At 36.6% G+C, this 26,988-nt stretch overlaps 1 protein-coding gene across 1 annotated transcript; it reads right to left on the minus strand.

The window, feature by feature from the left end:
- Window positions 1-11,431: 11,431 nt before the first annotated feature.
- On the minus strand, window positions 11,432-26,001 carry MS3_00000340 (uncharacterized protein). Its single transcript, XM_051208146.1, has 3 exons — window positions 24,466-26,001; window positions 19,497-23,232; window positions 11,432-16,694 (listed from the first exon to the last, which is right to left on the minus strand). Exons 1-2 carry the CDS (start codon window positions 25,103-25,105, stop codon window positions 23,027-23,029), a joined length of 846 nt encoding a protein of 281 aa, XP_051063961.1. The 5' UTR covers window positions 25,106-26,001; the 3' UTR covers window positions 11,432-16,694; window positions 19,497-23,026.
- Between the last annotated feature and the right edge of the window lie 987 nt (window positions 26,002-26,988).

Genomic DNA, 26,988 nt, shown 5'->3' on the forward strand with positions numbered 1-26,988 from the left:
CAATCTTGTATGAATATACAAATACCATAATTACTCATTTCATTAAGATTAACCATAATTATTCTAACTAACACAATTGGTAGAAGTGCACTTTAACTGTCTATTTAGTGTTGTTTTTTCGCATTTTTTATCCTTGGTTAAGTCGGTATATTTTACTTGATTATAAGAGTTCTATTTATTCTAATAACCATAGCAACAATTTATATAGGTACATGAAACGTTCAGACAATCTGGGGGACTGTGGGGATTAATCGAAATGTGACGATAAAACATGACAGTGCTCGGAATCAGCGAAACATATTGGACTCCAGTTGAGCAGAAAAGGTTAGATACCAGAGAAATGCGGCTGTACTCCAGTCATGGAGAGCTAAATTCTCCACACACTCACTGAGTTGCTTTGATGCTAGCCAATAAAGTACAAAGTACACTTATAGGATAAGAATCTCAAGAATCCAAGATCATCAAAAGACCATTCAAAACAAAGGAAGGAATCACGATTGATGTTATCCAATTTTGTACACCCAAAAGTAATAGCAAAGACGACGATATATATCGAGTTTATGAGATTCTGCAATCGATCATAGAGAAGTGCTCAGGAAAGGAACTGTCAATCCTAATTAGAGATCTAAACGCCAAAGTCTATATGGACAACACTGGGTAGGAAGGTAACATGGAACGACATGGACTGACTGGGAGAAAGGAACGAGAATTGTGGGAGTTTTGAAAGTTTATGTTCTTTTAGCAAAATGGTTATGGGTGGCACAATATCTCCACACAAACACATATACAAGGCTACATGGGTTTCACCGGACCACACTCCTCCTTCCTCCTTCTTTTGATGGTTGGCTGGATTATGAAGACCTCCACATCTGACGGGAAGTACAAAATACAATGAACAGCTCAGATGCAACTAAACGATTTGGACTTCGCAGATAAACTGGCTTTTCTATCTAATATGCATCAACAAACGCAAGTCAAGACAAACAGTGTAGTAGTAGCCTCTTCACCAGTAGGCCTCAACATACACTAGAAGAAGAGCAAGATCCTCAAGCACAAAACAGGGAACACCGACCCAATCACACTTGATGGAGAAGCTCTGGAAGATGTGGAATGTTTCACGTATCTGTAGAGTATCATCGATGAACAAAGAGAATCCGATACAGACGTAAAGGTGAGGATTGGCAAAACAATGTCTGCATTCCTACAGTTGAATAACATGTGGAAGTCATAATCTTCAATACGAACGTCAAGACAGTTAGTTATATTGTAGGGAACTGAAACTTCGAGAAATACAACAACCATAATCAAAAAGATATAAGTATTTATAAACAATTGTCTATATGAGATACTCAATGTCAGTTGTTGGTCAGATATAATCAGCAATAACCTACTGTAGGAGAGAACAAACCAACTTCCAACTGAGGAGGGAATTAAAAAAAGACGCTCGAGTTGGATAGGACACACACAAAGAAAACTATCAAAGTGAATCACGAGAAAAGCGCTAACTTGGAATACTGAAGGAAAACAAGAAAGAGGAAGACTATAGAACACACTATGTCTGGTATTGGAATCAGACATGAGAAGAATGTATAGTAACTGAAAATAACCGTAAAGGATTATCCATAATAGAATTGGATGAAGAATGTTAGTCAGTGGCCTATGTTCCTCCATGAGAGGTAAGTAAGGCTTAAATAAGTACTATTTAATAATCTTAATAAAACTTAAACTAACATGATACTCATTATCAGCTTTGGATCATTAAACACAATCATATATATTAAAAGTATCTGTCAAATAATTCTATGAACTAGTTTATAAAAAGATGAATATTCATATGAACTAATTGTAATTGTTATTACTTACTTATTGATAGAAGGTAAACCAATAATGTTTATTCAACAAGATTGATTTCTTTTTTTATACTATTACAAATGATCTCATTCATGAAGATTTATATGATCAGGCAAAATACTTGCTAAGAATCCATAAAGAGAATACTTTCAATTGTCTTATAATTAAGTTAATAAGTAGACTATATTCTATTGGGGTTGTGGAGATGATTAAGTTTTTTGATTGAGATCATGAATGGATTGATGTTAGACCATCATTGGATGCTGGCTCAGTGGTTCAGTAGGTTAGGCGTTCGCATAAGAGACTGAAGGTTCTGGGTTTGAATCCCGTAAGCGGGATCGTGGATGCGCACTGATGAGGAGCAGTCCCACAATAGGGCGAAACAGTCGTTCAATACTTTCAGGTTTTTAATAGTGGTCTAACATCAATCGATTCATGATCTCAATCAAATACTCTATTTCAATTAACTTTCATCGATGTAACTATGAGTTTGATAACTATCCTATAAACTAGACGGATATGTGGACTGTAAATGACCATTACTGTTTTAATGAATTTGTTATCAAACAGATAACCCATAATTCCTTCTTCGTTTATTTCATATTTGTGATCTAATCTGGAACTTAAACTTTTTCTAATGTAATAAAACTTCAAGGAACTTAATCAATAAAATATCCCATTCTGTGTTTATATTGTTTATGTAGGTTATCTTCACAAACATATTACTTTAAAACAGATTAGTAGTTATATATATATCAGAATGAGTTTTGTGCATATCATAGTAATTTTTATGGTTCAAATGAAGTTAGACCACCACAAAAAATCTCGATGTACTGGACTGCTGTTTCGTTCTAGTGTGGAAATCTTCAGCACTGCGCATTCACGATCCCGTCTCACGAGATTCGAACCCAGAACATAACGGTCTTGCATGCGAACACTTAACTTCTAGATTACAACTGAGCCGATCGGTATTTAACGGTGTTAATGTCTAATTTCAACTAATCCACGAAATTGAACCACTGTCTACAATTGTCTTCAATGAGTTACTATCTCACAACAGACCCGGTTGAACTCCACTGGTCACTGCTTCTCACTAGAACTCCAGGAAATATCTCTTGAAGCCAGTCACTAGTGAGCATATACAGATTAGTATCAGAAGAGGTTTTTGTGGATATTATAGTAATTTTACAAGTTAAGATCATAAGTCATTAGTTATACATATGTAGTGACTCACATTTATCACGAGAACACAACTGGTTTAATAAAAACAATCATTATTATAACCAACTGTACCAGTGTTTATTTTAATGTGCTTTTGTTTGACTGTGCTAATGACAGCTATATTGTGCTCCCATTCTTCTTCTTACACTTTGATTGTAACTTCGCGCGAATTTGGTTACGTTCTATAACCAAGCTTGTATTCTGGCACGATCTCGGTATCCTTTCGATACCACGAGATCTCCAGCGAATATATCTCGATTTAGTCCATTAATTGCCTTCTGATATTTGGCTTCTCGGAGATTTTATGGATTTATTTGGTTACGTTCAACCTACGCCTTCTGATTAACTTGGCACGTGTTTTTTGGTAGCGGTGTTCATAGTCAACCTCAACTCGACGCCACGCTACACATATGTCAACAATTTTCTTATTTATGAGATCCAGCTACGGAAATGAATATTTTGATTATTTTGAAATTAAATTCATGAAGTTAATTCCAAAATTTGAAATTGTCATGGTATTGGTCCGTAACCACACGGTCTTTTAACCTTGAACATACAATCACTGAGATGATTCACTTCCAATATATAATACTAATGGAAGTTTAACAATGTTTAACGCGGGAATATTAATCAATAAGATGACATGGTTCAGCTTTTTTCAGGCGTGATCATTCTTGTATAACTTAATACTCCTTCATACTAAATATATTGTTCTTTTCTTCAGACTAAATTTGTCCCTTAGAAACATGAAAACATCATATTGCTGATTGTTACGATATGACAAGTCAGAATGGATAATGATTTGAATTCTATGTTAAAAATCTTAATGAGTAAGTCTTCCCATCATGATAAATCTACAACTTTAGGACTAAATTTATTAGTATAGTAGTACTAATACCAAATTACATCATAATTACACAAAATCATTCATTTACTGTTTTAAACACCCACACTAACATGTAGTTTGTTACAATAATGATCTGGCAAATTCTTTCTTGACTATTGAATATGATAAGAGAAAAGAGAGAAAAGAAAAATGATAAATCCAAAAATTCTAATAGTTTTTCATGATACTTTTATTTGTAGTAGTAGTAGTTGTTGTTGTTGTTGTTGTAGTAGTTGGGATCAAGTTAACTTTATGAAATAGAAGGATAGTTTCATTTCACTACAAATAATGTGTGAATTACAAGTTAGTATGTATGTAAAACAAAGTAAAATATAAGTAAATGGACATGATTGAAGAAGAAAACAAAAAAAAAAGACAAAACGGCAATCATTTCAACTGTATGTAAATACTATTTGATGCACAAATCTATGATTATCATTATAATCCTCTATCATTAAAACATTCACACCAAATGTTCATTTTTACATATAGAATGATTTATTTTTACATTCATCAAATGATGAAATGTTGGGAACTTAAATCTCTGAAACTTTTTTTATAAATCATAAACAAAAATGGATCAATATTGTCATCGGAAGTTATCTAAACTAGATCAATATTGAAAACTTGGAAGTATTGGATAACTATTTCGTCCTAGTATAGGACTCCTCAGCAGTACGTATCCACGATTCTGTACATAAGACTCTGTGTTTTCAATGGTGGTCTAGCTTACATCGACTAATGAATTCAAATAATGAAGCAATTACAATCATCATTCTGATAATCATGATGTTGTCACTAGTGACTAGGATCAAGATAGATTTCCTAAAATTCTAGTGAGAAACCGTGACCAGTGAAGTTCAATCTGTTCGGTGTGAGACATTTATCCACCTTAAACTATGGATGAAGGGTTGCACGAGATCATAGATCGACTGAAGTTAGAGATTAACATCATTAAATGCCGACTCAGTGGCCTACAGGTCCAGTGTTCATGAACGAGATCGAAGGTTCTTGATTGGATTCTCATGTGTGGGATAATGGATGTGCACTGTTGAGTCGCCCCCTGCTAGGGCGAAACAGTTTTCCAGTGTGTGTAGTTTTCCAATGGTGGTTGACATACAAGCTTAAATCATATGACAGATTATCAGTGAATGTGTGAATAAATGACAGAAGTTAATTCTAAACTGATTATCTATTGTTTTATTCAGTTTTTGGTTGAGATCATGAACCGATTGATGTTAGACCACCATTGAAAACTTATTGTGGGACTCCTCATCAGTGCAAATCCACAATCTCGCTTGCAGGATTCGAGCCCGGGGCTATCAGTCTCGCGGGCGAACGCTTAACCTCTAGACCACTTAGCCGGCCGGCCGGTCATCCTTAAAATTCAAAGCTCTCAAATGTATTCAAAGGGGTACACGGTAGAGGTCTATATAATCGACTCAGCAGGTATCAGAAAGCGAAAAGCCGAGAGTAGAAATCATTGTTTGATAACCAAACGGTCCTCGGAGTGTATCTGTAAGCTGCCTTCTTTCTACAACTTTGTAATACATTCACTCATAGGGATTTTCTATGATGGCGAACTTTTTAGAGACGTCATATTTTAGACGAATATTCTACTAGGATTACTTTTCTACACTATTAAGTGCTCTCTCATAGTCAAAGTAGTGGATGTATAGTGATACCTTCCACTCAATTGATGGTCCAACGACAATTCTCAGTGTATCGGTTTCCGCGGTACATGGTCGGTCCCTACGAAAGCTAGCTTGTTGGTCTCCAGATTAGGATTCTACAAATATTTCACTAGGTTAAGCAGCATTCCATTGAAGTTTGCTTGGTAATGACATTAGTGTGATGCCTCAGCCTCTCATCAAACTGGCCTTTATCATCTTTGCTGCTACAATTGGTGGGTGCATAGCATTGGATAACGTTTAGTGTATTGCTTTCGCCCTGATTTTGAAAGATCCTTTAATGATCATGGTACCTTCAGTGTCCCATCGCATAAGCACTTTTTGTGGGTCTTTGAGAAGTATCAGTACAATTCCTAGTGTTAAGGTGGAATTTTCTCCTCCGCGACCAGAGTACATTTTTTCATGAAGTTAGTTTTTTTCTGTCCGGATTGTGTCTGATGTGTTTCACTCATTCCAGGCAGAGTAAATTAGTATCTCTTCATATCCACCGCGATTTTAACAACCCTTTTTGTGTCTCATATTCAGTCAATCAGTCAGGTACAACGTAGGACCAGGCACATATATACATCGGTCTAAGTTGCTACATCACGTTAGCACAACAAGATAAACACCGAGTTCATAGAAGTGGTTAATTCAATGGTAGTAATATATAAAAGAAAGGTTGTGTATAAACATATAGTACAGGAAGAATAAATTAGTTGGTAGGAAGAAAGATATAAGGCGATTTTAAGGGAAAACCGAGTGTATACGCCTAGGCCATTGTAATCGGTTCTGAGCCATATCACTCAGAGTCTCCAACCATTGGTTACGATAGTCACGCGGACCCAAACCGAGTAGTATGTATCTACCAAGATGGCTAAGACTAGAAGTTAGAGACTTCAAGGTTTGATGTTACGTTTAGTATCTCATAAAGCTCGTACATCACATTTCCCTATGTTTATTATTACTCTAGTTTTCAGAAGGATATTTAGCTTCATGGCTTTTGAAATATCTAGGCGTTTACCATGAGATCTCATAAATCTTCTGTATGAATATCCTTTGAATCCTTTGAAAGAGTTCAAATGGACTGATTAGTTCATTCTGATTAACGTTTATTACTGAGGGTTTTTATTTACGAAGTAGGTTTACTAACCCTAAGCTCAACTCTTCCTGTTTACACGAACTTGGGATTGACAGCAATCTACGAGGGATTCTAGGATACGTTAGAATCTACAGACAATATTGAAGACATAATTACATATCAATAAATCTAGCAAAAAAACACATACATAGTTACAAATGAATGTGTAAATGCATATGCTTTATCTTATTTCGGAGAAATATTTCATTATCATTTTATCTGTTAAGCAAAGATGGGCAGCGGCTAACACTGGAATCCAGGACACGCATTTCATCCTATTTGGGACTCGCCAGTTGGATGTACTTACATCCCAGATTTGATGTTCACTCCGGAACTCGAACCCAACTCTGGAATGAAGGTACATCAATCTGACGAGTCCAAAATAGGACGAAATGCACATCCTAGATTCCATTGCTAATCACAACCATCCATCTTTGCTTAAAATACTTGTAACTTAATACTATATCGAGGCAATCCACACAGGATGCACGCATGGCAACAAGAAACTGATCGATTGCATACCTTAACAACAATAAGAAGATACAAGAAAAAAACAATATCAAGTGAATTTTATCTGTTAGTAATAAACTTTGAAATTATTTTTATGTTACTACCGAATATAAAAATAAATTATCTAACATGTGATTTTGTTCATACAGATGACAACAATAATGAAATGTGTAGTTTTTTTTTTTTTTAATTTAGAATTACATAATTGTCTGTTTTATCGATCACATGATGATTATGAAACCGATGGATACTGTGATGACAAGAAGATTTGACGGGACTATCATTTATGAATGAACCAATCAAGTATAAAATAACAGACCTGGGATTTTGGCGCAAAGTTCACCCATACATTTGGCTAAATAGCATTATAGCTGATGTTAGTTCATGATGAAAACCCTAATTGTAATTCTTAACCTTAATCATCAACTGTAAATCATAATTTTAATTCCTCACACACTAATTTATAACCTTCATTTGGTCCTAGTGATTAGGTGGACACTCTCAAGGTCAGTCTAGTGCTGTTCAAAGGTCGTTCATAAATCATAGTCTCACCGAATATTTTATCTAGTAGTAATTATTATAGGTTGTGCTATGTTGAGTTCATCTAATCTGAGAACTGAATGCAGATTCTGTGACATAATGACCAATAAGTTAGCTATTCCAATGCGTTCCAACTCAGCTAACTAAAGAGATCAGTCCAAGTTCAGAAGAGAGAAATATATTCCACAAACAGTTAGAAGCATGAACAATAACGATAAACACAACGCAAGCGTATATATACGGTATAAAAATGTCCTCGGGAAACGATAAAAAGTAGAATACTAAAAGAGACTATGAAACAATAGCATTTAAGGTCCTCATAAATGGGAAATACGACATGAATATGAAGATAGGTGCTTTTGGCGCGAAAACAAGAAATTCACATTTCTAAATTAGAATTACAAAAATAAAGCATTTAGTTAGTAAGTGCTGAGATCTGATTGTTTAGATTGATATCATAAATGGATTAATATTAGACTACCATCAAAAAGCCAGAAACACTGGACAGATGTTTTGTCTTTGTTATATTTGGTCGTCGCTGATTGCTGTGCCGGAAAACACTGATCATATATACTCGTAACGAGGAACCTCTACAATTCCCGCGATGCGAAAGTAAGAACACAAGACTGGTATAAGTGAAGATTTATTAGCCCCAAACACTATGACAACGACGAATCAAAATAGTTTAAAATACACTGGTTTATATATTAATTGTACATCCATTTTGATTAATAATTAAGATGAAATCGCATACTCAGTTATAACAAATCACTTACTGAGCATACATAGTTCATGTCAATGGAATATAAGAATGTCGTATATTATACAGAATAAAATATCATACTGGGAAAACACAATCAAATACTACACTGAATGATTCTCACGTTGAATCAAAACGGATGTTGAATGTTGAATAAAACTCATAATGAGTAAATCAATCGAAAATGGACTTTTCTTTCCGTCATATCAGTCTTAGTATGGGATTCCTCAGTCGTGAGCATCCACAATCCCGCACTCGGAACTCCAATCCAGGACCGAGAATTGTGATTAACCTACATAAAATATTTCACATTATACCGTTAATATCAGTTCTACATTTAGATTTTATTAGTAAAATATAAAAAGACCGATTATTTTATATGTTAAGATAGTTTGAAGATAATTGCTTACTTACTTACTCCTGTTACTCATCGTGAAGGAGCATTGGCCGCTCACCAGCATTCTCAATCCAACCCTGTCCTAGGCAATCTTTTCCAGTTGTTATTCATCCTTTTCATATCTGCTTCTATTCCCCGACGTGATGTGTTCTTTGGCCTTCCTCTTTTCTGCTTCCCTTCAGGATTCCATGTTGGGGCTTGCCTCGTGATGCAGTTTGATGATTTCCGTAATGTATGTCCTATCCATTTCCATCGTGTTTTCCTAATTTCCTCTTCGGCTGAAAGCTGGTTTTTTCTCTCCCACAGTAGACTGTTGCTGATGGTATCCGACCAATGGATGTTGAGTATCCATTAGTTAGTATTAGTTTGAAGATAATACAATTGAATATATTCTAAAGAACCGTTAATTAAATACATCACACAATTTATTTCTTCTTCTAGTACCATACAAGAAAGAGATTATTGTACAAGTCTCCCAATGAACATCTATTTAATCTACCCTTTTAATCATTTGGATTACTCAAATTCATTTTAACTAGTGTTCATCACTAAATGTCAAATATACAAATCTCTAATAACATTTAGATTGTTTAAATCTATAGGTTATAACTTGATCTAATTACAATTAAGGTCATATTGAATAACATCATGTCATAAATCACATTAGTTTGTATGAAACATAAATGATATACCCTTCCCCCCCCAAAAACAAAAAATACTGATATCAACTAAAGAATCAATTACGAAATAACACCAAACACATCATGAGTAAGAGTTAAACTCTATGGATCGTAAAGCAACAAAAGAGAAACGTAAACCAACTGACCGAGTAGTAGTAGTAGTAGTAGTAGTAGTAGTAGTAGTAGTATTTGTCGTTGTTGTTGTTGTGCGGTGTATTCCACTTATGTTAACAGATATAAGTAGTATAAAACACCAATCAAAAGTGGAATGAATAGAAAACAGAAAATTGAAAAGTTGAAATGAAGTGAACAGAAAGAAATTGAAAAGAAAACAGAATTAAAAGAACCATGAAGGATGTAAATGACAGGTGAAAAAGGATATGAAAATGATATCACTGATATTGCGGCTGAGAAATAGTGTAAACTTGGAATTGGGAAATACTAAAGAAACCAGGGTATGACTTTCGGGAACTATTTATAGACTGTTATTACATATATATTCTAATTGTATGGTTGTCAAATGGCTAGATTATTATATAAATTCACATTTTTCTTACCAAAAGCTTTCATTTGACCCACTGACTACTGTTATGAGATTCACTATTCTCATGTTATTCCCAAACTATTAGTTACAGTCTCTCACATTCGCAGGCACTTTTAGCTTGATCTTGTATAATTATTAATTTTGTTTTTATGATTTGCTGTGGGGTGGTTTGCTTGTACATAAACTACCAATGTCTGAAATATATTATTCGTAAATTGAAAGCTGAGATTGTGCTCTGGACTCAACGGGTACGGTTAAGCAAGAAGTTACCATTTTAAAAATCAATAAGGATTCATATTTGATGCAAAGTTTCTAGTGTTGGTTGACGTGTAATTGGTTTAGAACAGAAGCAAATTCAAACAAATCGATATTCTGATAGACGATTTCGTCACGTGATAATTAATCGGTGCAAAAGCAACACAAAGGAATTTTTTACATCGAAGGAGAAAAATGAAAGCTCCATGACCAAAACATTCAGCTCAGGGAACAGAACTTCACTTGGAGAAAAGCTTATGTGAAGCACATGGTCTATGTAAACAAGATTTACAATCACCGAGATGGAAATAATCGAACAGCTTCTTCATTTGTTTTTATCATTATGAGTGTCGTAAAATATCTTCGAATAAATTTTGTAAAATCACTTTATGTACTTACAAGTAGTTGCAATGAAATGACAAAATATTTAGACATTAACCAGTAAAATCAGAGATTCCGGGGATACTGTAGTTTAGGAGAATGGATGTATTGATTGACAACGTGAACTGAATTGTAATTTTGATTTCTGATTCGTTATTAAATGTAACCAGAAAAGAAATAAAATAATTCATAAAGCGATATATTATAACAAAATAATAAAGATGGATAGTGGCTAGCAGCGGAATCCAGGACGCTAATCTCGTCCTGTTTGGGACACTTCAGCTGGATATACCTGCATCGCAGAGTTGATGTTCACTCTGAGACTCGAAACCATTACCATTCGGTTCAAACACCATCGCGTTATCCATTTACCTACTGAGTTCATCCATATTTGCTTTTAATGCTTGTGAATTAAGGCAATATCGAGGCAATCCTCACAGGATGCACATATACCAACAAGAGATCGCAGTCCCAAACGACAATGGAAAAATTCAAGTAAACAATACCTAGTGAATGTAATTCTATATATATATATATATATATATATATATATATATATATATATATATATATATATATATATATATATATATCCTGTGACTCATTTTTCAAAGAGTTATTAGAAACCGATTCCAATAATAAATTTATATAAGAAGTGTCACAGAATGAGAAAAAACTAGTTCAGAATTCTAAACCTACATAATGGATTGTTTTATTTGATCGAGATCATGAACCGATTGATGTTAGACCAGCACTGAAAACCTAGAAGCTCTGGACGGCCGTTTCTTCCTATTTTGGGACTCTTTATCAGTGCCCATCCAAGGCCCCACTCGTGAGATTCGGACCCAGGGCCTTCGGACTCGCTCGCAAACGCCCAACATAGTGGACCGCTGAGCCGGCATCCAGTGGTGTTAGTGTCTAATGGATTGGTTGAGGTTAGACATTAACACAATTGGATGCCCACTCAGTGGTCAAGAGGTTAAGCGTTCGAAAGCGAGACTGAAGGCCTTGGGTTCAGACCCCGCTAGGCCGGGTTGTGGATGTGCACTGTGGAGAAGCCCCACAATAGGACAAAACGGTCGTTCAGTGCTTCCAGGTTTTCAGTGGTCGTCTAACATCAATCGGTTCATGATCTCAATCAAAAACTTAACAATCTCCACAACCCCTAAACTGATAATGGATTGTGTTAGGAGAGGGATTAAAAATGCTTCATAATCTTCATAAGGTAACTCAGCTAATTAATCAGCAATGAGCTACATTCAACCAAACGTCAATCAGTTCTGACTAGTTATTGGTGTAAAATAAATCTGTGAAATCAGTCTGTTTCACTCATACTAATTGTTTTTTATTAATGACGGCAAAATAAATCTATACCCTGTTTTTCTCTTAATTTAGGTTCAATCGTCAACGACATCATTTAATCTCTAGATCTAGTCAGTAAATAACTAATTGTGTATAAATCGTCGGGATTTTAGAAGGCAAAACGAAGAACGTTAGCCATTATTATTTGATAATTCTGATTTAATCCTTAGGTTTGGCCACCATACGACCAACTCCGTTAAATAAGTTATTAGTCTGGATAACTAGTCTTATCAAAATTATTCCACTGGCACATAATTACACCATCGATCAAGAGAACACGAACTATACAATAATGTATTGTCTTGAACAAATCAATTTTTGGAGTGCAGATTATTCAGTTCTTCGTACTATTGACAAGTGAGTCAAACCCATCATGACCCAACCCCCAAAATTCCCTGGTACGACCAAGAGTGTGGAGAGTTAGCTCTCCCTCTCGAAATGCTCCCAAATGGCCTCGCCTATACAACCACTACCAGGGAAGTCCTACTCAATGCCTTCTCGGGGCATTACTGTTGTTTACAAAAATGAGAGAACGAAGAGTGAACATTCATCGATTTAACCGGGTCGGTGGATTCAGAGAATCTACCTAGGAGAGTTGGAAAACCCTGATTCCAAACCAATGGTCACATGGGTTCCAGGATTCTGAACGAACAAATGACGTATGAACCAACTGTTGATAACCGGATACCATGGGATTGCATTGCCTAATTTTGCTTCACTGCCTTGTAGATTAGACCTCTAGATCAAAGCTTGAGGTGATCCAATTTACCAGTCCATCTAAAAGTTATTGTGATAGAAATTCGCAGCTCAAATTGGTGAAATGGTTATGGATAGTCGTTTTGGTTCAATTCTGGGTAATCTAGATCTATAATAAAATTAGCAACTAATGATAACGTTGAATGTCAGGAATATTAATGATATATGTGTTGCATGTAATTATTATTAACATGTTTCTCGTGCATTGGATCTTTTTCGATAGAGCTGTTATGTTCCCACGATACGAAAGTAAGAACAAAAAGACTGGTATAAATGATGATTTATTAACTCCAAAACACGACGACGACAACTCTAGTAGAAAATACACTCATTTATATATTGATTGTACACCCATTTTGAAATCACATATATGAAAAATACTTAGAGTTATAATAAATCACATATTGAGCATAGTTCATGTCAATGGAATACAAGAATATCTCGCATATTATACAGAATAAAATATCATACGGGGAAACAAAAACGAATACTTCAATGAGTAAACATTACATTGAATTAGAACGGATGTTGAATGTTGAATAAGACTCATAATGAGTAAATCAATCGAAAATTGACTTTTCTTTCCGTCATATCAGTTCTCCTTTGTTGAAAATCCGAATTTTAATTTTTCCGAATTCATCCTCCCCCCACGAAACAGTGTTGGATCCTCATATGCTCAAGTTACAATTAATTTGAATTTATTTAAGACATGTTTGTCACACTGAGCAGAGAACCGACTGAAAGTGACTGAGTGGGGAGGTTGAACGATGCTTGCCATGAGGTCATCGAAGTTTGATTCTTCTGAAATATTGTGACCAAATTTATTGGGAATTTCATTTGTAGATAATCGATCATCAAGGTAATTAGCATCTATCAAAATTGTATTAGATTTCTGACCATCATTTGATACATCTGACATATTTTCTGGTAAAACGCGAAAGTCTGTGTGAGCTGGATACGTCACTGTCTGTACATTGCATTTATGATGGAATATGAAGTGTTTCGTTTTTTAGATTTCAATACTACCAGTAATCGGAGTGGTCATTTGTAAAGGCGTACTTATTGAAGAGACATGTAAAGTGGGCTATACTTGAAGCATCATAGCTTCAGTAATTAATGGAATAGCATCTTCTGAGGATGGAATTGAGGGATTAACCATAGTCGAATGTTGCTTGAGTGATTAAGGTTATCCACAAAAATCCATGACTAAGCATCAAACGACTAGAATAAAGGGAATGAAATATACTACTATTGAGGAAAATCCTGTCTTCCTATAACTTGACTTCAAGTGTGACAAAATAACAGGGAAGATTAATTGATTTTAGATTAATGGCAATAATGAAAAGGGCGTATCCAGCCTCCGAGACGGTCCTTCTATAACACACAAAACGCTAACTGAAACAATCGAACTGTAAGCATTCACACGTTATCTTGTCTCCACTAATTTACGCACATTTACTATAGCACAAACATCAGAACAGAAGGTAAGTTTTATATCCGAAACTCCGAACACATTCCACAAAAGTTGCGATTAAATCAACAAAATTGCACATTAGTACAATTGCTTTACGATGGACATAATGTTGATGTTTCAGAATCCTTCTAAGTAATCGACCAACAAAAATATATCACATTTATTATCCACTACAGAAGTGGTTACTATATAAATAGATTCCAACCAAGTTTCTATATCTAGAAGATAATTATCAATCGTTTTTATACCAAGTGACCTTATTTCCAAAAGAATGTTACATAAGTTCTTTCCCATGACCTTAATTATAAATGCGAATTTCTTACTTCTGAGCTTGTTAGGCTCCAATAAGCATAATGAATGGTAACTGTTGGGATCCATTATGGACCAGTACTATACATATATTTCTATCGTATAATTGCTAAATAACTAAACTATTCATATCCCTCTTAGTATGAGCTTTATTTTGACCTATGAACTATTAATACACCACTTACCATTCTTGAATTATGCCCTGTCAATCAATTACTACCTCACTCATTCACAGCCACAACTGTTGTTTCCTATATTATTGGTACGATGTGTACTGTTTGGTTGGTATATAAACCCCGTAAATTTGAAATAAATGATTCATATCACAAAGGCTTAGATTTGTGTTCTGGACTAAACTGACTGGGCTAGGCAGGACTGATAAGGACTCTAGACTGCTCGCGCGTGTTTTATGCGTCCTTGGTCCGGTCGATAATTCACTGATCTCTAATCTGCGGCCACAAATTATAACAGTTTTACTCAACTAATCCATATTCTCTAATTAATTATTAAGTAGTTTACTACATGATGATTTCGATAGAAATTCTCTTTTCAATCTTTGTTCCTAGAATATTCATGTATTTACCCTAGAAATAAACCAGGATTTCAACAGATTCTTCATCATAATTATTATATTATATTATCCTACATCTACATGTCAAACTTAGTTTTATTCAATCCTTTACTGATATAATGTACATAGATGTGTTTTTTTCGAATGATTTTTATCAATGTTTTTAGGTTGTAAGTAGTTGAGGAGGATCCACAACACGTTGTCCTGTTACAATTCCGGTTGTTTCTTTATTTGAAAGTGTAGAAATCAGATAAGCAACTGATGATGTCCAAAACTACAATGAGCATTAAGCGATTGAAACATCTAGGGATCATAATACCGTCTAACCCATTTATCTAAGCCACAAATCTGTATCACAATGAATTAGATGGACTAAATAAATTAGATCATGATGAATTTGACTCAATTGTCAATAGTGCGAAAAATTGAATAATTTAATCTGCTCAAGACACTACAGTAATTTCTATAAGACTAGTTATCTAGATTAATAACTTATTTAACGGAGTTGGTCGTATGGTGGCCAAACCTAAGGACTAAACCAAAAATGTAACCACCCTGCAGAAATTACCTGAAATATGAATCATGCATTCAGAAACATTAACAACGGGAAGACGTTTCTTTGAGAATTTCATACAATCCTTCCATGTATAGATTTGAATAATGGGAGAACAACGGGCTACTCATTTTTCCAGTAATTAACAAAATGGTCTCAAGGTTGTAAGCAGCTGAGGGAGATTTAAGGAATAACTGAATTGATATTATTCTGCTACGGTCTTTTTTTCCTATTTTTCCCATTCATAATCAGGGAAAATCGTATGAAACCCCTACCTTTCAGCTTTTTAGTGAACAATTACTAAGACTATTTGATCCCACACGCTGGAAGTCATTCAGCCGAATTGCTGGACGTATACCTCCATGTGATCATTGGTAATTAACATAATGTTGATGATTTAGCAGAAACCACTCACTTGGTAGAGGTACGAAGTTACGTAACAACTGCATTTGCCATCCATTAGAATACTTGTAAGTCACAATACATAGCGAAATTTTTTAAACAGCTACATATGACCAACCGCATGGGATGAATGAGAAAATTAGTATTCAATAAACTATTATTGAACAAACAAGTTCCGCAGGAAAAATAATGCATAAAGTCGAAGCCGCTGGGTTGAAGTCCGTAAACCATACCTAGGCCACCGAAACCGGTGTTTCAAAAATCGTGAGGTCAATCAGATTATCACCAATTCCCCCAAACACACATGGTCGAACTTCGGCCACTGGATAGCAGCAGTACTTTGGCGATGATTGAAAAGTCACCAAGCATCACCAGCACAGAACAAAATTACTCTCGCCGACGTATTGTGAATCCTACTTTTCACAATCATGCTAAAATTGGGACGGTGCATAGGATGCTAACCAAAGGATGAAATGACAAAAGAAGACAAATCAAACATCATCTACAAAATAAATTGTGCCAACTGCGAAAAACATTACATCGGACAAAGCGGACGCCCCCTCCACCTACGCCTACATGAACGTCGATTGGCAGTCAAACGCCACGACATTTTCTTGATTATATCAATACACATGGACAACTGCAGACACTAATTTGACTGGAAAAATGTGGAAATCTTGGATAGAGGAAATTCCAAAAACACCAGATAATTTTTACAAGCCTGGCACTCAGGTCAATCAGCAATCAACAAGTACATTGAAATCGATCCAATTTATCAACCAATCATGAAAATTATGCACGAATATAGGGACAAAAACCAAAATAAAGAAGTAAACAATGACAAATTTAAGGTCAACAAGAACCAATCAACATCGAGGTGTACAGGACAAGCTGTGAAACACATATGGAAAAATTCGAACGCTTCACTTCTATCTGAAGTTTGTGCTGATGATGTCGTTCAGAAGAACGATGAAAGCTCCACGACCAAACAATCCAGTTCAGAGAAAACTCTATCAAAATACAAATAACATAGACGATGTGCGCACGCACGAGGTTCTGAGTTGTTGCTGACTGAACTTTGCCTACTACTAACTGGTGGCAGTGTCACTACTCAAAAACTGGACTACACGAAACTCGACACTGATTTACCATAGGCTTTTATCACGGAGCATTTTCCCCATGCTTAAATATGTTACCTATATCGATACTTTATTTCATATTATCGCATCTTTCAGCGGCTGACCGTAAAACGAACGATTGCTTACGATAATCGAAGCCTACTGAAGAGTTTCATGGCCATAGTAACCTAAAATTATTTCAAACTGATACATGGTTAATTTGGGCATTAGTCTGCTTCGGATAGCACTCGATATTTCTACTGCGTACCAGTAGAAATCCCATGAATAAATCTGGCTACCAGCGCATCACATTGTCAGGTCAACTTATATTGTGTTAACACAGTACTTGTGTTAAATACGTTGAGAAAGGGAAAAAACGCCAGTTACTCAGGTAGACTTTTTTTTCTTACGTAATTGTTCTTCTTAAACAAACGGGCAAAGTACCATATATTAGTGTAGATAAAAGCTGAATTAACAAACTAATACTTTTAATTTTCATCAGAAATATTTCTGATAGGATCGATTGACATGTATTAAGCCCAGAATCCAGTGTTTCAAGATTGTGACATTAATTGGATTATCCAGTGTCTGAACACTAAGCAGACGCAGTTACTATTAAGTGTGAACAACCTTTCGCAGACAGATGATTAACCATAGTCACTCGACATTCTGATCTCGGATGGCAGTTTTCTTAAACAGGTAGCACAATACCTTTTATTGACGTGCTGTTTACTCGGAATTTTACGGCTACATTTGATATCCAAAATGAAAAACGGCAAACTGACAAAATTCCACACCCCTCTCCTTTTGTTGCTCCCCTTAATTAATATGGGTATTTCTGATGGTCTCCCTCTTGCTCGCGTCCTTATGAATGGAAATAGATTTTACAGCTGGAATAATAGCACGACGACACCACAGATAACCCCAGATTAGTACAAGTCGCTCTGGCTTCTAGTATACATAGATTAACCTTACTTGTGCGCTCAGAACGTTTTATAATCACTATCAACACCAGAAATTCCGGGCACACTACCACGACGTGGTGAATTCTCACATACGAAGAAAGCATTCCATCATGTTGCTGCGTTTTCTAAGTAACGGATGTCACAGGTCTCATAATTGATGAATACGAGAAATAACAATACATTCTTGTACGCGTAACAACCCCACCACGTGTTAATCATTCCACATATAATGGCATTAAACTACTCGGAGATTGCACTTGAAACGGATTTCATACTTAAGATTAACCACCCGAATCCATTTATTTGTAATTGCAAGTAAGGAATAATTTATTACTTGAATTTCTTTTTTGATCTAAATCAGAAATATTTCACAATAAAAGAAATTACAACAAGGAGATAAATATCAGTTTTCAAATGTCATTTACCATGAGATTCTGAAACTGGCAACCATAGAACGCAATAATTGAATTATGTTTATAGTATCGCCAAAGTAATGTGGGTAATCACAATGCAACCCTTTATATTATCTGGGGGGGGACATACGATGAAATTAACCAAATCAACTACAAACGAGGGTCTACATAAACGGCATAATAATAACAACCTATAATATTGCACAAATCATGAGCCTAACTAGCCTAACCAGACATAAAATAAATAAAGGCACATAATATATATGTATATATATATATCAAAACATTTGTTTTATATAGTAAAATGTCTTAGGGTTTCGTAGAACAAATTAATATTTCATTTAGGATATGTTTTATGCCAATAAAACAATGACTAAAATAAACATGAGTGATTATATAAGCACATAAAAAGTAAAGCTTTAAAGTGGTTGACTTCATAATTAGACATGAATGGATTAATGAATTTAATGATCGGGAGACATGATACCATCAATACAACTTAATGGGACCTGATTCCTCAAATAGAAATGCAACATAAATATACCATATGCTAAGCAGTGGAAAGAGCAAAACGAACAAATTATTTATTATTTAACTTTATAAAATATGTAAGGCTACTGCCACATAAAAATATTAGGATCTATTACAAACATAATAAACATGATAGTTGTGACCATGATGAGATAATCATCTACATGACATATATACGCATGAAAAAACACAGAATAACGACATACTCATTTGCAAGTGGCCATTAATAAGCTAAGCATAATGAAACGCGGGTGTTAAATATACTGAAATATATCAGTTCGCTATCGCACGTCTAAGTTTCGTTTCCGGTCACTCCCGACGAATTTGGTGCACCATTGGATTCATCTTCTGGAAATTTAGTTGAATCAGATTTAGCATCCGCTGAGTCACCCTTTGATTTAGGCTTTGCACAACCTTCGGCTTTCTCCATTTTCGACAGAATATCTAATTCATCCTCTTGTTCCCCATTAGAACCGCCACCAGGAGCCTTGTCATTTCGCTGACCATTTATCGCCAACGATCCATGGTGTCCGGGCATCAAAGGAGGTGCAGGATAACGTATCAGCGAAATGCCAGCTCTGTCATCTGATATAGGTTTCGGACTAAAGGCAATTTTTAGATGAAAAGGATGAGCGTATCCAGATAAGTGAACTGGCCGGTGATTTGCCAAAATGAGGGCCTCAAGAGCCTCAGTCAACGTATCCCATTCTACCAATCCTGTCCAAGAGAAATAAAAACTTACATTCAGTCATTTTTCATATTGGATATTTATAATAAAGTTTGGACTTAATGGTTTTCACATTGACTAACTGATTGACGTTTCTCGTCGGAAATCACCTGAAGAGAACACTTTAATGTACAAAAACTGGGATTCGATACAAATACGCGGTAGTCAAGTAGATGTAGAGATAAATAAACTACTATTCATATAATCGAATGTTACCTTGTTTTCCATTTACACTGATTTATAGAATCTTGTCAAATATGGTTATTATTCAGTAACACATAGGCAAACAAGCACGACAATAACTAGACACGTTTTTAATACCCCTAATTTATTAACTTTTGGGTAATTCACAAAAGTTCGACTATGTACAAGACCAATGAAAGTACACATATAGGCTACGAAAACTAGATACTGCACTACGTTAGGCATACAACCATTCTTGGTCTGGGGTGATCGCATCTATACGTATGTGTATACTATGGAATGTACAGGTTTCTATCTGTGCATTCCGAATATACATGTAATGCATACTTGCGGCGGTTTTACGTTCTATACTGGTGTGTTCATTATAGCTCACAACGCTTTTCGAAGTTTGAGCCCTCAAATGCCCTGATATGGTCGAGGGTAGAGTCAGCTCTCCATCATGAAATGCTCTCACATGTCCACGTGCATACAGCCACTACAAAGGAAGTCCTACTCACTGCCTTCTCGTGGTATTAATGTTCTTTACGAAATTGAGAGGACAAAACGCGAATGTCTATCGCTTTAACCGGGTTGGTGGATTCCGAGAATCTACCCAGGGATTTGGAAAACCCTGATTCCAAACCAATGGTCACACGGGATCCAGGATCCTGAGGGAACGAATGTAGTACGAACCTATTGTTGGTAACCGGATACCATGGGACTATATTGCCTAACGTTGATCCATTATCATGTGAATTAGACCTCTAGGTCAAAGGCTCGCGGTGTAACCCCTTAGTAAAACCACCTGACTCGGTTTTGGCACATAGGTAGTATCTCAGCCTCCACGTCAGTCCGTCAGACAGTAACAACGTAGAACTTCGCACGCACGTACATCAGTTCGAGTTGCCATGCCGCATTAGCACAAGGATGCAGTTGTCGATTTAAATCCCGTAGTGGTAGAGGTAGTAAGAGTTTAAGCAGTAATCGGAAAGATTAGGGTTTGAAGATGTTATTCAAGGAGTATAATCCAGTGAAACAAATTTGGAAAGAGGGAAACAGGGACATGGAGAGTTCGGAAGATTAGAATTCGGGAGAACACAAAGAGTGGATGCACCTGCACCATTGCAAACAATTTTGAGCCATGTCATTCAGGGTCTCTAACCATCGGTTGCTATCATCTCGCGGTCCCCAACCAGGTAGTCTACACATACCGATATGACTCAGCTCACTTGTCAGTGACTTCAAGGATTTGCGCCATGTTTTGGCCTGGCCGCCCTTATCTTTCTTCCAACCTACTCCTGCAACATAAAACATCGCACGTCGGGGCAGTCGGTGGTTGGGCATACGTAACACGTGTCCCAGTCATTTCAACTGATGAACTTTCACCACTTCATCAGTTGATTTGCCTTCTTTACATGGTACCCGTTTCCTAACAACTGTATTACTTACTCGATGGTCCCAAGATATACGAGCAATGTTTCGAAGACACCTATGATCAAATACTAGTAAGCTACGAATATCCTATACTCTTACTGATGACAGCCTTCACATAAATTGAGTGAATTATGTGGCGTGTATATATTTGGTGCCTTCTTGTACCACTATCGGTGTTTGAGTAAATATTTAAGTTCGAAGTCTTCGGAAGTGATAAGAAAGTGTAGATTATGATGCGTCCGTCTGCACTTCATAGTGTATGCTCCAACGTGTCCGCCTCACCGTAGATATCGATTTTTCCTAATTACACGTACCATGAACCTTAAACGCGTCCATTTACTTTCCAGTCGCGCACTCTTTGCAAGGCCCTTTTTTCCGACGAGCCTATAGGCTTCTACTTAGTTGAGTGGGAATACTACTACTTAGAGATACTTATGGGTTGGTGGAAAGGCCCTACAATATTTTCACATTGATTTGTCTATTTTCCAATTATTCTCACTGAGTTACTTGGTGCCCAAACTGATCAATTTTACTTTAAGCTTCAAGCGAACGTCTAGTTATCTTTTCCTTGCACCTTCAAAGTTAGTAACCTTTCATCGACCCTTGGTCAAAAAGTTGGTAGTCAATCCCTTTATGAGGTCGACATATTTCGTCAAACTTGGGACCAATATATGCATGGCACTCACCAATATGCCAAGGACCATAACAAGGATTTTCATGTCAAAATAATCACTGAAAACTACCATCCGAAATAAGTAGTCTCCATAGTTATATGTAACAAAATATTGGAATGCTAGGTATTTGCAGTCGCATTTAGCATACCTTACGAAGCTTTTGTCGGCTGATGCACAGTTATACATTACATACACTGAAAAATTAGCTTCATACTGTTTATATTCTTTCTTTTCAGCAACCAAAGGCTACAAACTAGTGTCTTACGTCTTAGTGAACTAAACGCAAATGGGATATTTTTTGGAATTGAACAAGAGACCGTTACAATTCATAGTGCTGATGAAATGTGTTACGCACTGGACAAAGTATGAAGATTCTGAAGGGATTCCGTTATCAAGTACAGATCAGTGAATTTCCAGCTCCTCATGGGAACAAAAGAACATAACAAACTTCGCGTTTTGGAAACAATTATTATCCTGAGGATCAGCAAAGCACTACTTATTTTAGAGCTGACTAACGGATAGTAGTGTTGTGTACAGGTGTAATCAGTATAACAGTCGTAATATTTATAACATAAGTTAAACGTTCAATCATGCACATAGTAATCTAATCACTACATTGAAAAAAACACTTATGACTAAGCTTGTGTTCAGGATTATTGATAAATAACTGGTCAATAGGGATAAATATACTATATGTTCAGTTAATCATTATCAGAACTTACCAAGAGAAGTTTTTTTGACCTGCTTTAGAAGTGAATATTACAACACGGGGTGGAGGTGTGGCACCACAATCTGAGAACACTCGGCAAATGTCATCTGGACTAAAATTAAGGGGGGCATTGAAGAAATGAAGTGTGCGAGAAGGTTCAAGAATTCTACTTTTGGCAGCCACCATTGAGTTTCGGAAGCGGTTGTTGGGGTCCGCTATAACGTAAAAGAAAGTCCATTAAACTTAGTGCAAGAGAAACCAAAAGCCTGTACGGCAAAAAATTTACAGAAAATCTAAATTTTTTTCTGAATCAAAACTGAAGCCGGTCAAGTTGGAGCTTATACAACGGGACAAGTAGAAAAAATATTTACTCCTCGGTATACTCGTGCACCATAGAATGACAACTGGGGACAATTAAACTTGTCTGACTGGTTAGGCACAAAGGAGTTACAAAACATTCAGACTCAGGAAGCTCAAATTAACGATACTTGCACTGTCAAAGTACACAAGGGCTAAAATTGAGTTGTCGGCCTCCTGAAGATCACCATGTTTCGATATCTTCGCAGTGATAAGCAATATAGGACATGATGCATGTGTACATAGGTTTGAATCCTATAACCCATTAGCACAGCGAGCCAATCCCAGAATAACAATGGTAATAAAAGTACTAATAGTATCAAAAGATCAGACATCATAGATCAAATTCGAGAAAGTACACATTTGTGATGTGTGAAGAATTAACAGGGAATCAATGAACCTAGTATCTAATTGCGTGGACCTCACCCGAGCAGTCTGAAAACAAGTACATGGCTCATTTCAGTTGGTGTCTTTGAAGATCAATGTACGTTTGTTAGTAGTTTGTCTTCAAATATCAAGGCCAAGTAACAGATGTAACATATATTAACTAGTTTTCAGGAGACTAGTGCGAACTGACTTAAAATTATTGCTATGGTTGGTTAAGTAGACATTGAGATCGAATTGATAGTTCTGTTAAATGCGAGAACAGTCAATGAAGACCTACTGATCCTTGTCATCACAAATTTGTGGAACGTTAAATTTGTGAGATACAATGAGTTCGTCGTAAGGAAATTGCGATGAGAACAAGCCTACACATAGGTCAGTCAGTAAGTTATGAACTTAACAATCGATGGTTAACTTCGCTAATAATAAAGTCCATGCAGGCAATTGCTACAATGCCACGCTTAGACCATAGACTGGAACGGTAAAAAAACCTCGTCTAAAATTATAGAGATTTGATGTGCACGAGTCTTTGCAACTAGGGAAATGGAAGTTGCTTATACTTAAGAGGTTTGGCAGGAATCTTCGTAACTATGAATATAAATATATGGAAAGTAGAATACAAAATGTTGGATAGCATTAAAAACTAGCCCCTCCAATCAAATACAACGCTAATATATGGGACACTCTAAGGTACAACAAAAACTCACTCATGTAATTTTTCATAACTGGTGACCCATCAGCCAATGTCCCCAGATTTTCATGTTCCTTAAGCTCCGTCACCTTGCTGTGATGAAACTGAATAACTTGCTCAAACACACACACTCCACTGAAGTATCGATGTATGAGGTCACCTGTTTCTGGGTTTCCGACTTGAACCATTGCATAGCCAGGGCGTGTCTTCAGGAACTTAATCCGTGCAACATTACCATACAGACAAATTAAATTGAACAGATGATCACAATTCATGCGCTGTGGTATATTGCTGGCCATTAAAACTACACCTTCAATAGCTTCAAAAACTGACAAGTCCGATTGACGAGCAGCCGGAGTTGATACAGATAGGTTTGATGTTGAATGACCAATCCCAATTCCGCTAGCATTTACTTGATGAACTGAAGGAGGGGTTGGAAGTATTATGATTTGTGATGGTGGTGTGAAACCAGTCGAAGCTTGTGGCCTGAGTGACTGGATACCAGCAGCCGGGATCATATTAGGTTGCCAGTAACCTGGATATGGAGAGGCAAACGGTGTCACGGCAGGGACAGCGCACGCCGGAGGAATAAGTGGACCCACTCCATAGTAACCCATCGGTGTTTGGGAGGGAGGGTAGGGTTGTGCGCCATACATCGGAGACACATGTGGGAATGGGGCGGCTGCAGGAGGTGGTAAGATTGCAGAAGCTACGGCTGAATTGGGAGGCGGAGCTACTGGAGCCAAGTAGCGTACGCTGAGTGGAAGAATTGTTCAGAGGTCCTTCTAAATTGCCACTTGGACCAGTGAAATCCCAGGACTCACTATCGTTCTGAGTCACATGAACACGTTGAAGACGGGAATATGCAACCGTAAGATTACAACAACCGGAATATATGTCAGCACCATCAAGCTGCTCTTTGGCTGCCCTAGCCTCTTCAACATTTTCAAATTCAACAAGAGCTTCTAATGAACGGTCAACATTCTTTTCCCAATAAAGGTTCTTAGGATATTCCCATGAGGAGAACAGATTGCCTTTATTACATCGACAGTTATTGGGTATTCAGCATTTGAAATATCTAAATGAAGAATGCGTGTAGGGGCATTGTTGTCCAAGGCTGAAGACTGTGATTGATGTTTGCGGTCAATTACAGGAGTAATTGTTTCGGAAGAAAATTCCAGCCTAACGCGATTCGGACCGACACAAAAAGGGTTGATTTTCGCCATGTGGACAAGTCTAGTGGGAGGAGAAATTTCACAAAACTCAACAAGAGCAGCTCGACCACTGCATACCAGCTTGGCATTTTTAATCTGCCCGTATCTGCTGAAAAGACCAATCAAATCCCTTTCTGTACAACCTTCCGGGATGTCTGCAACGACAATAGTGCAACTCGGTTGATTAGTAACTAGATAGGAGATATCAGTTGCCAGGTGAAGGCTTCCCGGTACTGTCCCTGTAGTGTTGTAGAACTGAGCGGTAGCTGCGGCAAGAACATCATACCTTGACCGTTTTGCAGGGTGCGCCATTTCCGACGGAAATCGATGTGGCCCGCGGGGAATTGAAACATAAATTACTGAATGTCTTTATTTGGTTAATATCAGTAAATATAGGCTAATATCCACCAAAACATTTATAGTGACACTTAAGCTTATGAAAAATACATAAACCTCGAGAGGTCATCCTCTGAAAAATAGACAAAAGTTGAGCAGATTTTGCGAATTATCCCAACCCTTGAACCTTATCCAGAAGAGCCAACTTAAATTAATGGGTGCAAATTATTTGGTTTGAAATCATGTTTTTCTAGTGCCAGCCCAATTCCATAATGGTTCTCGCTTGAGCCCACCTTCTCCCCTAATTTCTTTCTAGACCTCGATCTTTTCATTTCGACAGTTCTTCCTTGCTTTCCTAATTCAACTTGTATGTTTTGGATGCAAACGTGTGTTGCCAATATCCAATATCTTTATGACGAGCTTGTATAAACTGAATAATTAGTTTGCTCTCGCTTCCTGTCGTTTCTGTACGGTTGAAGGCGTCTTTAATATTCAGTGCGTGGTGGTATGCACACTCAATAACACTAATTCTAGTCAGGATGGTAGTTAATTGTGGATCTGCATATCTTCTTATCAAGGTAGATGTGTTTATCTTTACCACATTATTCTTTCCATTTTTCATCATTTCATCTGCTTCAAAATTACTAGCTATCCCCGATATACAACTTTCATACTCCATGACTGAAATTTATCCAAATATTTATCATTATACGTTCCTGCAAATATATTAGTTGATAATATGTACAACGGAACCTAATAAACCCCTAGTACGCCATCACTAGATATTTCACAACCTGAAGACCTACTACTCTTATTATTATATTCCTTTCCGATGCTAAGACTACCCATACAAAAAGTTCCAACGGGTTGAACATTTTCTCGACAAGTGACATTCAATCAATAGCTTCACATCACACACACGTGATTAGTACTTCGTGGGCAGATATCATGACAAAATTGGGAGTTTCCAAGTTTTCGAGTCTTACTGT

This window comes from Schistosoma haematobium (genome assembly GCF_000699445.3).
Source record: "Schistosoma haematobium chromosome Unknown HiC_scaffold_428, whole genome shotgun sequence".
In the NCBI taxonomy this organism is placed as follows: domain Eukaryota; kingdom Metazoa; phylum Platyhelminthes; class Trematoda; order Strigeidida; family Schistosomatidae; genus Schistosoma; species Schistosoma haematobium.